Genomic DNA, 14,821 nt, shown 5'->3' with positions numbered 1-14,821 from the left:
CATTCGAAAAAGCCCCGGACAGGACAAGCCATTACGCTAATGCATTAGCTTAAAATAAAGAATTCTCATGTTTGGGATAGCTTGGATCACGTAACTCTCCTGCAGCATCTCATTCTGTTTCCTCCACTATTTTAGATGCATTTTGTCCATAGAAATAAGTAATTCAGTGCTTTAATTTGACGCGACTGGCTGAAGTTGGACGAGTATGTAAACTCCATTGGACGTGCACTGTGGGCAGACCCGATTAATCGATAATGAGAATCGTTGCCGATAATTTTCATAATCGATTTTATCGATTAGTTGTTGCAGCCTTACTAGTAGGTGTGTTCGACTTGACGCGGACTGACTGTGCAGACCGATCGGTGTATTACAGTACCACGAGAGCTAAAGAGAGCAGACTGCTTCGTGCGCTTTCGAATCGCTCTCGCGGATGTCAAACACTGATCGATCTGCGCCGCACCTCTTCTAGTCGAACACACCGGCTAGTGCTGCAGGCTTAAGGCCAAAGTATTATACAGTATCCACATTACGTAATTTTCGTCATCAGGAGGGCTGGCAGACAGCCGCGCACCCCGTCCGTGTAAAACAGCGCATGGCGAGGTGAAAGTTGAGACAGAGCGCAAGTCAAACTGCCTTTGTCGAGCTCGTCCGTCCGCACTCATCCGCGGTTGAGTATACTTTGAAAGCTCTGCGGACGTGGCTGAGCGTGAGACGGAACGGAACGCGGAAAGTGAAGTATACCCGGGCCTTTATTGGCTCACTGACGCTGATGAGATTAACCCCTTAGGTATCGGCAATTCGGTGGGTGCCTAAAAAGTATTGAACTTGATACCCAGCCCTATTCACAACTGTACTTGTATTGCATGTTGCACTGTATCGCATCTGGGGTTACACTTTATTTTAAGGTGTATTTGTTACAGTGTAATTATATATTTAATTACGACGTAATATTAATTAACTACATGTACTTACTATATGGTTAGGGTTAGGATTAGCGTCTGGCTTAGGGTTGCTTGCATGTAATTATGCTTAATTTATTGTTATTATAATAGTAAGTACATGTAACATGTAACAAGGACACCTTAAAATAAAGTGTTACCGCATTTAAGACACTCTGTTATTGTAGTTGTTTTTATACCAAATTCTCTCAATTGCATGTAATGCAAATAATGACCACCGATTCTCTCTCGCTTACAGGATCTCGGCCGAGGTTGGAAGATGCTGCGCCACGGGTTGTCGAACACCCCTCAGACCTCATTGTTTCCAAGGGTGAGCCCGCCACGTTGAACTGTAAGGCCGAAGGTCGGCCGACCCCTATGGTGGAGTGGTACAAAGATGGTGAGAAAGTCGAAACGGACCGCGAGGATCCACGCTCGCACCGCATGCTCCTCCCTAGCGGTTCCCTCTTCTTCCTCCGAATCGTTCACGGAAGACGCAGCAAGCCTGACGAAGGAGTGTACGTGTGCGTAGCGAGGAATTACTTGGGCGAAGCCGTCAGCCGTAATGCCTCTTTGGAGGTCGCAAGTAAGTCGGCTCATTTGTACTCTGATCCTTGCCTCGCGCTCTCTTCCTCAATCTCTCCGACTGCAAATTTCTGCAGTGCTCATTTTTTTCCCACCACTTCTATAAAGCTTTCCCATTTTGTCCTGCTCTCCTCATCTTTTTCTCTTCTCCTCCATCTCCACTCGATCTTGTTTAGTCTTCCACTCGCTGTGGCGGCCCATAACCATCGTCCCTGGTGGAGTGAAGCACTGAGGTCATTGTTAGTTTTAGAGGAGGTAATCTGATTTGTGGTATTAATGTAGATGGATGATAGCTGGTATTCGAGATAAATTCAACCCCCAGAAATAGCCAAGAGAGGAGCGTAATGCTGGCAGCTTCCAGGTGACAGATGTTAGCTTAAAAAAATCCACTAGCATCTCAGTGTTTCTCATGGAATGGCTCCAGGTTTTAACAGCAGGGCTTCCCATATCCAATACGCGCTAATTAAATGCTGATGACACTATTTGATTTCGGTCATTAGATTATTGCCAATTTCATTATGCTTCCGTAACATTATGTTTTTGTCACGCGACCTCAGAGCTTTCTGATACAGAATTATTTCTAGGTGGCCTGCAGACCTTAAATGGTTTTGTCAAAGGACAGATCCCTCACCTGCTTGAGTATTTCACCATCTGCTCCGAGATATCAGCGAGACGTAATGGTCCCCATGTTCTGGCACCGCTTGGAAAGAATAGCACCATTCTCACACAATTCAAAGCCAGAACGCAGATTCAGTCTCCAGCTACTCATAAATCCTGTCTATTAAATTCCTCTTCCATGCATTCTTATTGCAAAACGCTTCAAAACCCAAAGCATTTACAATTCACTCACACTCTGCTATCTAATTAGGATCTGAACCTCCCCGTTGAGCTGCAATATCTTTATTTAAAAGGGAAAGCAAAGAAACTGTAATACTTTTGATGTCTTCAGGATTAATTGAAGTTGGTGCAGCTCTCCAAAGCTGGAAATAACGGTTATTTGCTGCATGATGATATTTATTCTCATTCTCGAGGAGTGTTTTCAGATTGGATTTCTTTTCAGTTTGATTTTTATTTCTTCTTTCTAATCAGCAGTGAAAGTTATATTTCTCTCATATTTCCGTATCAAATATTTTTGAGTTTTCAGATTGAATTTGAACAATAACTCCATTCAATTATAGGACTGACTGTTGGATGCTGTTACCAAAACCATTAACCTACATTTCAGATTAATTTATTAGTGATATCCCACGCCTAAAAGACACTGTACTGTTTCAAAACTCCAAGTTCATTGTAAGTTCGTGATCCATGAGGGTTACAGAACAGATGGTCTGTTAAATAAAACATTTTTTATTGTTGCTGAGAAAATTAGTTTTCCAAAGTTGCATTAAAGATGGTGTTTTTCATCCAGAATACAATAGTGACTCTCAATTTAATGCTTGGAAATTTGTATGTCTTGGTAACTCCTTTTACAGCAGCGTCTAAAAAATATGTTTTTACCTCAGTGAACCGAAAACAAGCTAAACACATAATCAAGCATCTGAAATTCCCAAGCTTACCCCTACAAATGAAAGATGATTTTTGGATGAGTTCTTCTCACACTGAGCAGAAACGTTTGCAGTCTATGTTCCTCAAACGAGACTGTCATTATCATTAACTGTAGACTGAATGTGCGCAGTGGAAAGAATTCTGGTACACAAATAGTTCTAGAACCCCACAGGAGTTGATTCTAGGTCTAGATTCCTAAACCGCACATCCTTGCCAATTGTCTGTCCTGTCCTTTATCCATGCCCCCATCATCCAGGTGGCCTATATCATTAGTTATGATATGTTTGGCTCTCCTGTGAGATGACAGTGCAGCATTTCCTCTCTAGGGAATGGTGGCCAAAAACAAGAAAAAAATCACATAGATAAAAATATACATTGATAGTATAGCTTAGTCAGTTGTCAGTCTAAAATATGATATATATTCATTATATACTTCCTTTTACAATGCAAATTTCCCTAATTAGTTCATTGAGGCTATTTATACAAGACTAAATTGATTGTGAAATCATAGCGGGTATATTAACATATGAAAGCCCACATTTACACCCCAACTCGTTGTTTCAATCCTGACTTCTGTGGAACAAAAAATAATATAGTTTGACAAATGTTTTAACTGTTTTTGTCCATTTAATGCAAGTCAGTGGGGTTCAAAACTACAGTGATTTTCAGAATAGCTTCTTTGGTGTTCCACGGTAGAAAAAAATCCATACTGGTTGGAACAACATGAGGGTGAATAAATGTTGACAGAATTTCCATTTTTGGTTGATCTATTCCTTTAATATCCCTTTAATGCAATAAAAGTTCAGAATAGCTTTATTTTGATGGAATAAGCTCTGTGGGCATTGTGGTGATGAGATTTGGGCACATAGTGCCAGCTCTCTGCATGGAGATCATCTTTCTCCATCGTGGCATGGATCCATCAGCCAGGTGGTGGGCGGGAGATGGGGCTGAGAGGTCTGCTGCCAGCCATAGAGCTTGTCTGGTTCACAGGTTTTGGGGGTTTGGCAGAGAGAGGTATATATGTATATAGCGAGAAAGGGAGGTAGAAAGATAAATAGAAAAGAGAAGGAGGGAACCCATATGCCAGGCATGTTGATCTGCCACCAGCAGGCAGCATGTCGTACATTAGGAGGGCATAGATCTTCGGTCAAACGCGAGATGTTCTGGTGAGAATAAACAGGCTCTTGGCCCGGTATGCGTGGGAGGGACCGAATTCCCAGAGAGTGTTTTAACAGCATGTTTATATACGCTGCTTTTGAAGGCGGTATTTATGGTCGAGGAGATGAGTTATGTCAGTACAGTTACATTACTCAGATGATGAAGCCGGAGCTGGGATGATTTACACTGACAGAACTCTCACACGTTAAATGATAGATAAAAGGGAATGGATCTGTGATAGTTCATCTGTGGTTTGTGGTTTATTACTTTTTAAATGATGCACAGCATTTGGTGTCACCCCTCTTTATACTTTTGCATGGCTTATGGGTAAACATCAGCCATTTGGAGCTTCTAATGAAAGTTGTTTTGGGGGGTCAGGACTGTTTCCAGGAGAACAGGTGAAGACGGAAAAGCAGCTGTTCTATGGAATGTTGGTGAAAGGAAGATATGATACTCTTGTTTTTGATTAGCTGTGTAAATGTAATATTAAAATAAAAAAAAATAACAGTAAGGTCTGCAGAAAGCCTGAATTGGGCCATTCTGCTGGTGATAGTAGGGTTAAGCTGGAGACATCCTGACAGATAAGCCTATTTATGTGAAGCCCCTCAGTCCAGGACAAAACTAAAGTAATAGTGGCTTATGTTCAGCAGGGCATGCTGTCCCCCTCTGGGCCGCCTGCCCTCTGTGCTATTAACCTTATTGCCTTGGATCTAGACTCGTGTGGGTGCTGAAGGGTGGCCTGGAGCAGTTAAGACTTTGAAACTCCTCAGTATAAATTGATTATGAAACCAGCAGAAAAGAGCATTGTAAAAAACATTATAAAGGTTTTTAATTAGATTTGAGCAGTCTTTTACTGCAGCTCTGATGCATCGACACACCCTACATAAATCAGATTTCTGTGATCCGACTTCCCGTTTCGTCTTGACACAGAAGACAATTTCAGTCCCGCAAAGCTGCTAAAACTTCATTCAGACGTAGATTTATTATTCCAGAGCCTTCGTTGTGAATATGTGAGCTATTAATCTTCCTGAATTTGCCAAAGAGGTGCCAAGTTGCAAATGCATTTTTCTAGCAAATGCATATTAACCAGCAAAGCCGACCTAGGTCTGTCCAGACGGGCATGTGGCTGCGTGTGTGTCCGTGCAGTAATAATGAGATCACTTAGCCCGTCGAACTCCAGGGGTCAGGGAGACTGCTGACAGGATGGGGTCATTTGGACACGGGGCGACACAGGCCTTCTGTCCCCTGGCTATTTAACTCTCTCACTACCTAATGAATGTTTTAAAGCCAGCCACGAGTAACACAGATCAGACATATGAACACAAGGCCACCTCGGAGGGAGAGAAAGAGAGATATGCAGTAAAGATAGTCATAATAAACTGTGTGGGGGGGCGGGGGGGTATTAATGGAAATGAGAGAAAGAGAGAGAGTGCTTAGCTGAATGAGCAACAGGTGGTGCAAGGAGGAGTTTAGACTAAACCCCCACTCAACTTGATAAGCAGGGGTGCATCTGTGAGCTTTTGTATAGTCAGGGTTATGACCAGAGCAGACAGGACCCTAGGGACAATGCAGCCCACCCCTGACACCCTAGGGAGCCACCATCCACTTTCAGTCATTGCCACCAACTCTGAGACATCAACAACTCTCATTTGTCTCTCTGTAGTTACACCTCCGTTTAATTGGTTTGAATGTAGAATTAGTAGTTACATTTATTATTAGTATGTTTAATCATCATCATCTAAATAAATATAATCTAAATATACTGTAATAATAAAAACAGCAATAATAATAATTAGGCCTGTTATTACATCTAAATACAATTCAATAATAATAATAAATAATAAATAAGTAATTCTTCTGCCAAGTAATATAGTTTATAATGATAATAATAGTTGCATATACATTGCGGCTCATCCAATTAGATTTTAGAGTCTGAAGAGTCTTTAGAGTCTCTTTTAGAGAACTTTCTGGTTTATAACATTTAATTTGCACTTTTTGCTCAGTCGTTTCACTCTGTGGTTGTGGTTAAATGAATGTGTAATCATTGTTGTTGACTTAGGGAGAGCCTGACCACCATAGGGACTGTTTAATTGCATCTATTCATTGTCTTAACAGAGATCATAAAATTGTAATTGTCCATTTTAATGGCATACTAAATTGCAAGGTGAGTTTAAGAGCTTCCTGTAGGACGGCATATTTAAAAAAAAAAATAAAAAAACTTTAGCCTTATTTTTAAAACACCTCAGATCTTTAGAGTGGGGAAACAACATTTAACCTTAAAATGAAGTTAGTAAGCCTGTTTAAGTGCTGTGATTGATGGGAACCGGTCGTCAGTATGCTAAATTATTTTCCTTCTGAGACATCAACAACTCTCATTTGTCTCTCTGTAGTTACACCTCCGTTTAATTGGTTTGAATGTAGAATTAGTAGTTACATTTATTATTAGTATGTTTAATCATCATCATCTAAATAAATATAATCTAAATATACTGTAATAATAAAAACAGCAATAATAATAATTAGGCCTGTTATTACATCTAAATACAATTCAATAATAATAATAAATAATAAATAAGTAATTCTTCTGCCAAGTAATATAGTTTATAATGATAATAATAGTTGCATATACATTGCGGCTCATCCAATTAGATTTTAGAGTCTGAAGAGTCTTTAGAGTCTCTTTTAGAGAACTTTCTGGTTTATAACATTTAATTTGCACTTTTTGCTCAGTCGTTTCACTCTGTGGTTGTGGTTAAATGAATGTGTAATCATTGTTGTTGACTTAGGGAGAGCCTGACCACCATAGGGACTGTTTAATTGCATCTATTCATTGTCTTAACAGAGATCATAAAATTGTATTTTAATATTTTAATGGCATACTAAATTGCAAGGTGAGTTTAAGAGCTTCCTGTAGGACGGCATATTTAAAAAAAAAAAAAAAAAAAAAGAAAAAAAAACTTTAGCCTTATTTTTAAAACACCTCAGATCTTTAGAGTGGGGAAACAACATTTAACCTTAAAATGAAGTTAGTAAGCCTGTTTAAGTGCTGTGATTGATGGGAACCGATCGTCAGTATGCTAAATTATTTTCCTTCCAATGCATATGTGGCTGTGCAATCCATATACCCTGAGAGTTTGTGCAGGCACCAGCCCTGGAATGATTGATTGCCTCTCTCTCGTTGGCATTGCCAGCTGGCATCGGAGAGATGGGAGAGAGCAATGAGCCAGGATATTGGTCTGTGTTTAGAATGTAGGAGAGCATAGAAACATACACTTCCAGCAAAAGCAATACTTGCTTAAGCTGTTGCATTTCTGTTGGCCTTTACTTCCTTTTACCGGTTTTGGCCCCTTAGAGTAGTGGTTCTCAAACCTCTCCATGAAGTACCCCCAGCACTGCACATTTTGTATTTCTCCCTATATCTGACACACCCACTTCAGGTCTTGCAGTCTCCACTAATGAGCTGATGAGTTGAATCAGGTGTGATAGATGAGGGAGACACAAAATGTGCAGGGCTGGGGGTATAGGTTTGAGAACCACTGCCTTAGAGTATCACAAATCCAAGCCAGGTCTTTTCCTGTAAATTTTTTAATTCAAGGTCTTTTGAACAAAAACTGATTCCGGAACAAATGATGACAGTTACATTTCATCAAGCAATGTCAACCAATCTAATCAAAAAAGCCTGCGCACGTTTGTGACGTCTGTTTCAAAAGCATATAATGTTCTTCCTAGCTCCTTTTAGCAGACGGGCTCACCTTGAAGGATCAGAGGATTTCGGCTGAACAAGAATCCTTGCCCAAACCCCTGCGAGGAAAAGCTTCAACGTCAAGCCTTATCCCGAGACCTGTCCCGCTGATACGCACTGTCGCATCATGCAGAGCGCGCTCAGAATTTGACTGCTCCGCTGAGTTTGAGCCCTGTCTCCTCTTATGATTTCAGTACCACGTGTGGAGTGGTAAAAGAGCACTGTACTTGCCTCGTAGGCTCATACTCCATTCGATTTCTGCAGTCTATTGAGAATCCATTAAAGAAGTAACTGGTGTGCTGGTGGCACATTGATTATTTCAGACATTGTTCTCATGATTGTTGAATTCCATTTACAAGCTCTCTACTTGTTTTTGTACAACAGCTTGAAAGCTTTTGACAGTATATTTGATGCAGTTTCATGCCGTTTAACTCCTCCAAAAGCAGCGTCAAGTACAAATTTGTGTTTCTCTGTGTATTACGTTGGTTAATCTTTTGTTATATGCGCATTCCTGTTGGAAGTACCTCTGCTAAAATCAATAAATTTAGTTGGCATCAGCTTTCCTACCTCAAGCCATCCTCAGGCAAGAACTGGCTGTGTTTAACAAATAAAATTATATTTTTTTCCAGAGCTCCCAGCAACAGCGCAACCTCGTCTTGCTCGTCTTTGCGTCTCCTCTAGTCTGACTCACACCTGAAGCGCGCGCTCAAGCCGCATCTCGCACAGCGTATCTTCCGTAATGCCGCACACGTGCAAAGCACGCACACACACACAGATACGCGTTTCAGACGGCGTGCGAACACCGAGTTGATTCGTCTTTTGCATCTCCTCATGTTTGAACAGACACATACACACAGAATTATGTCAATAGTACCCGTCTCGACGATCATTCTCGTAAACGCAGTCGGTTATGTTTTAAATGAATGTAAATAGCTGAGAAAGAAATCGGATGTGTATCATTATACTGGATCCGTGCAGTCGGTTTTAAAGGGACAGCAGCCTATAAAAATACGTGCTGCTGAATATGTCACTAATGTTAACAAAACAACTATATGAAACAAATTGGTTATATAATTTTCATTTTTAAATATTTTAAAATATAATTGAAATAGATTTTACACTCTTTAAGCAATATCGTATCGCATATCAAATATCGCATTTTTAACAAGGTATCGCATATCGCATTTTTCTTCAATATCGCACAGCCCTAATATATATATATGTATATATATATGTATATGTATGTACAGTATATATACATACATATACATATACATATCTACTGTTCCACCAAATAAAGAAAGTTGTATAGGTTTGGAATGACATGAGGGTGAATACATTTTTATTTTTAGGTGAAGTACCCCTTTAAAGATCTCATCTACTATCAGACGAGAGAGTCTGCGATTAACTTATAGATAGAGCTGAATCTTGTGAACTTCCTATAGAGAGCTCTGAAGGGCTTTGACATGAACACATCTCTAAACATTTTTCAGAAGAAAGATTATGTGATACACGTAACGCATTGAAATATTCTCATAAAACCATTTACTGAATCTTTATGCAGTCTGAGTGCACATTTGAAATGACTAGATTTTTTCCCTCCCTGATGACCATCTCTTCATTAGTCTCCTCTGTATAAAACATCACCTCTCTGTCATTTAAATGAGGCTGATGTACCCTGATGTAGCTAGCATGGGCTGCTTCAGGCAGCTGCTGGTGGGACAGTGATTAACAGTGAATGGGGGAGAGGTTAGAGTCGATTCCTCTGGCTCTTTGCCTCTGGATCCCACCGTCGGTCAAACGCCCCCTCTTCCTCCTTTTTTTTCTGGATAATGACACCCACCTCTAGCACTGCACATGCGGCCTTGCCCATAAAGAATACTCATTTATAACTTCAATTTGTCGTCCTGACATGGCAAGGGCTAAAATGTTTTGGGGAAGACCAGACGGGCCTGTTTATGGGCAGTTAAGAGCCTTGAAATTATGTACCTTGGCAGCTCATACATCTCTCCGTCTCTCATTCTTCCCGTGCCTCATATAGAATGCATATCATTTCATCAGGCTGGATAGGGGTGCTGGGGAGCACTTTTGGGTGGTAAAAAGATGAAATATCACAGTTTTTTCTTGACACGGTGTCTGCCGCCGCAAACTAAGGGTTTATGAGCATTGTAAAGCTGACTTGTGTCCCAGAACATGCAACCCAAAGATTGCAGCCTTACAAACATTTATTTATTTAGAAAGTTTTTTTCTTTCTTGCGTATTTACTTACAAGTTACTTATTTATTATTTACTTGTTTTTGTATCTTTTTATTGCAGATATTATATATATATATATATATATACACACAACAAATAAGTGCTTTCTTTTTTGTTTGTTTAGTTAAGTATTTTGTCATTTTATTATTTTGCTAATTATATTTATTAAGTTGCTTGTTTGTTTGCTTATACAGCAGATACTATTTATGTAGAAAATTTTTCAACTGCTTATTTGTGTTTAGCTTTACGTCAATTTTTTCAATTTATACTAAAATTCTCAGAAATTGTTCATCTTTTTGGGCTGATCAATGAAGCCGCACAAAATTGGTAATTTAGCTTTAAACCTTTTCACTTGGGTTGTTTGTCCTGTTTAATATACTTTTAGCCATTAAGCTGTGACGGTACCTGAATAGCCTGGTGGGTCAGAGCGTTACTCACACATGGAGGAAATTATTTTTCGTACATAGTCACCACATCAGTGCTTCCAGATGCTTTTCATCAATCAGCTGTGAAAGAGAGAGACGGAGAGAGTGAGGCATCCCAGCTGTTGTGTTCTAACAGGACTCAGGTGATGGCTAAGCAGCAGAGACAGCATCTAAATGAACGTCAAGATGATGACAAACACGCACATGCTAATGCCACTGCAAACAAAAGCCGAAAGAGACTGAAAAAAGTGAGTATGGTGTACAAGCAGCGTTGATTTCCCACTGTCCCCAAGGCAATATCAGTCTGGGCTTCTCCCCTATGCTCGCACCGGACTCATTATATCTGGAGAGGCCTTTTTGATCCTATCGGGGTTTGGGATGATGAAACGTCGAAGGCAGCAGTTCGCTGTGTGTGTGTGCGCGCACACTACAGTGTGTATTTTTGGGGATGTTAGCTGGTGGGGGTAGGAAAGAGGGACAGATGTCCAAGCTGCACGTGCCTCGAGCATCAGATCCAACCCCCAACTCCCCTGTTACCTCTCCACCCCTCTTCGCGCCCCCCCGTCACGAGCCGGTCCAGCCCGTGGGTCCATCGACCGCAACAGATGTGTTCGGCAACGGGCCATACTGATGCTAACGTGACTGCAGAAGACCTCTGAAATCCAACCTCTTCCAAGCTGCCATGGCATCTCATAGCCAGAAGATGTGAAACCTGATCTAGATCCTCTTATCCTCTGAAGTGTCATTGATGGCAGAAAAGATTAGAGTTTAAATTCCTCAAAATGTCACAAGTTCTTTGGGTTCTTTTGCTTGCAGTTTTGGGCTGGTCTGATATATTGTTTCCTGCCATAACTGACTGCAGGGCAGAGGCTTAGCCGCATCTATCCAGAGATTTGGAGGAAGGTATTGAGATGTCCTTTCATGTGGGCCAGAGGCAGGTGTATTCAAGAGAAGTACTCTTTCTCAAAGCTGCTGTGATTGTGTTGACTCCACAAGGGAACTCTTAGTGGCGTCCACAAATCACTACAGAGAACAGAAGGAAATCACTCATACACTCATACATGAGAAACTTACAGCTTAAATATCTCACTATAATATTTTCAGCCAATACTTGGCTGCCCTTGAGGACCCATCTTTTTCCCAGGACATATTTTTATGAATATGTTTGCATGTTTCTTCAGGTTCCTTGTAAAAAAGTCTGTACAATTTTATGCACCAAATGCAGCATTTCAAGCTCTTAGTCTATCTATAACTGCATCCCAATTTACACACTAAAAAGTATTCTCGTAGCTTTGTAAAATTACGGTTGAACCCCTGACTATTTTACCGATGTCCTTGCTACGTTTCTGTGCGTTGATCGTGGTAACATTGCCATCTATGGAGGGTCAGAGAGCTCTCAGATTCCATCAAAAATATCTTAATTTGTGTTCCAAAGTTGAACAGAGGTCTTACGGGTTTGGAACGACATAAGGGTGAGTAATTAATGACAGAATTTTAATTTTTGGGTGAACTAACCCTTTAAAGCTGCGATAGTTGAGTGCACGAATAACATTCCACACTTAATTGTTTTGGTTATTTAATGGCGCTTTTCCACTGCATGGTATGGCACGGTACGGTTTGGTACAGTTCACTTTTGGGGGGTTTTCCACTGGGTACAGTACCTGGTACCTGGTACTTTTTTTAGTACCACCTCGGTTGAGGTCCCAAGTGAACCGTACCGTTACCAAAACGTGACGTGTAAACTCTGCTGATCACTGATTGGCCGGAGAGAATCGTCACTACCTGCGTCACTGAACTTGCGACACAAACACAACAGAACCGCTAGATTTAAATCAGCACAGCCGGAAGGATCAAACGCAACTGTTTTGAACGAGTGCACATTTTTTTAAAAACCAAAAAATGGCTGTTTCGTGGTCTGTTGAGGAAGTACAGACGTTCCTCTCGTTGATAGCAGAGGAGTGGGTCCAGCTAGAGCTTGATGGGGCAACGTGAAATTAAAGTTTTTTCAGGAGTCGCGGCAGTAGACTATAACGACATGTGAATAATCCCATCCACTCTAAAGAGGTACTAAACTGCAGTGGAAACGCAAACTGAGTCAAGCCGTGCCGTACTGAGCCGTGCCGAGCCGAGTCATACCACGTAGTGGAAAAGTGCCATAAGTTCGTCATCCGGGTATTTAAAGTACACTTTTTCTTTTTGGAATTTTCAGTGTGAACGCACAACTCACACTATTAATACTACAAAAAGTCATAGAGTAGTGCATTAGTACGCGATTTGGGACGCACCTTATGTGATCTATACATACACTACAGATCAAAAGTTTGGCATCAGTAAGATTAAATAATGGGCAAATAATACTTTTTTTGCCCAAGAAGCGGTACATTTATCAAATGTGACATTAAATAAATTTATATTAGGCCCTTTCGCACCGCTTTAGTTCCAGAACTAAATGTACGGTACTAAAGTACTGGGGCGATTTTGCGTGAACTATTTCCCAGTACCATTTAAAGGGTTGCTTTCGCACCGAGAGTGTTTACTAAGAAGTGACGTAAGCCGGTCGACAGCGACATCATTTGCGCGCGGTGTTCAACAACAGAAACAGAACTACGTTAACAACAGGAGGATGGAGGACACTGTGTTCGGAGCTATGTGTTTGTTGTGTCTCGTGGGTTTCACAATAATGGACATGGAAAGTCGACGTATACGTAAAGCGATTGAAAGAACGGAAAGGAGGACTAAGAATCTCCAACGACAACTGGCAGTGCTACATTTGCTACAAGTGCCTGCACTTCAGCGTCCGTCCATCTATCGCTGTTCTCCATACTTGAGAAATAAGTTGACAATGTTTACAGTATGTTTACACGGCGTTTTAAATCATGGCGGGTGAGGGTGTTTTCGTACGCGTTTGGCCAATCAATGTCTACTTACGTCACGATTAGTACCAGTTGTGCGGGTTAGACCATGCTCTGGAGTAGGAGCTAATTTGGTTCTCGAAAAAGGCAGTCCGGTACTAAAATCGCTCCCAGTTCCGGCGGTGCGAACACGCCGAAAAGTGGGTAGTTCCACAATTAGTTCTGGTACTATGAAAAGGTTCCTGCGGTGCGAAAGGCCCTAATGTTATAAAACATTTCTGTTTCAAATAAATGCTTTTCTTGTCTACTTATCAAAAAATACTGAAAAAAGGTGTCACAGTTTCAACAAAATTAAGCACAACTGTTTTCAACATTGATGATAGTAAGAAATGTTTCTTAAAAACCAAATCAGCATGACATGTGACATTAAAAACTAGAGTAATGGCTGCTAAAAATTCCGCTTTGTCATCACAGGAATAAATTACATTTAAAAAATATTAATATCGAAAATGGCTATTTTAAATTGTAATAATTTTTCAAAATATTGTTTTTACAGTATAAAAGATTTCTTTCAAATCCCGAAAGTCCCTGAGGGCTTTTCTTAGTGGTGGTGGGTGTCTGTCTGAGTGGAAGATTTTTTCCCTTTTCCTGCCTCAGGTCTGCCCTGGTGTGGGGTGGTCTGTTGTGGATAAGTGGACATCCAGGGGGCTGGAGGACAAATGTGGCCATTTAAAGAAGATGAGAGGATTGAGGGGCCAGCGGACAGGCCTAAAGCTCTCCATATGTCCACACACACAGATAATGATTAGCATTATACCTCATCAATCAGATAAATCAATAGCCTGCCAGTCAACTACCACCTGTTCACCTGATTACGCATGCTAAACAGACATAGCTCGAATGGAGTGAGATTAATTAAATAGTATGTAATCATAAACATGTAAGATGCATCATTGGGCACCTGTGCATCCGTAAATCAAATTCACCTTGGACGGAGCGGTGCAGATTTTTAATATCGAGGCACGTGGATTAGCACTTGTAAAACTGATATTGACACGATTCGTGATTTCCTGACCCGAATTTAATAAGATTAATGCATCGCAACGATCACGCGCTGAGATTACAGCCCATGTCTGCTTCGATGAAGCCATCTTCAGCATGCACTTTACACGGCGTTTTAAATCATGGCGGGTGAGGGTGTTTTCGTACGCGTTTGGCCAATCAATGTCTACTTACGTCACGATTAGTACCAGTTGTGCGGGTTAGACCATGCTCTGGAGTAGGAGCTAATTTGGTTCTCGAAAAAGGCAGTCCGGTACT

The 14,821-nt window shown here is 40.9% G+C and overlaps 1 protein-coding gene across 1 annotated transcript in view; it reads left to right on the top strand.

The window, feature by feature from the left end:
* LOC107589390 (roundabout homolog 2-like) overlaps window positions 1-14,821 on the top strand; it is a 91,208-nt gene that overhangs the window by 18,343 nt on the left and 58,044 nt on the right. Inside the window, exon 2 of the mRNA XM_016277810.1 lies at window positions 1,198-1,524. Within this exon, the coding sequence (XP_016133296.1) occupies window positions 1,198-1,524 (327 nt within the window). The remainder of the gene's footprint in view (window positions 1-1,197; window positions 1,525-14,821) is intronic.

Source organism: Sinocyclocheilus grahami, unplaced genomic scaffold (genome assembly GCF_001515645.1).
Source record: "Sinocyclocheilus grahami isolate Dianchi unplaced genomic scaffold, SAMN03320097.WGS_v1.1 scaffold7.1, whole genome shotgun sequence".
NCBI classification, from domain to species: Eukaryota; Metazoa; Chordata; class Actinopteri; order Cypriniformes; family Cyprinidae; genus Sinocyclocheilus; species Sinocyclocheilus grahami.
The sequence above is the reverse complement of the archived record's forward strand: the minus strand, read 5'-3'. Positions and strand labels throughout refer to the sequence as shown.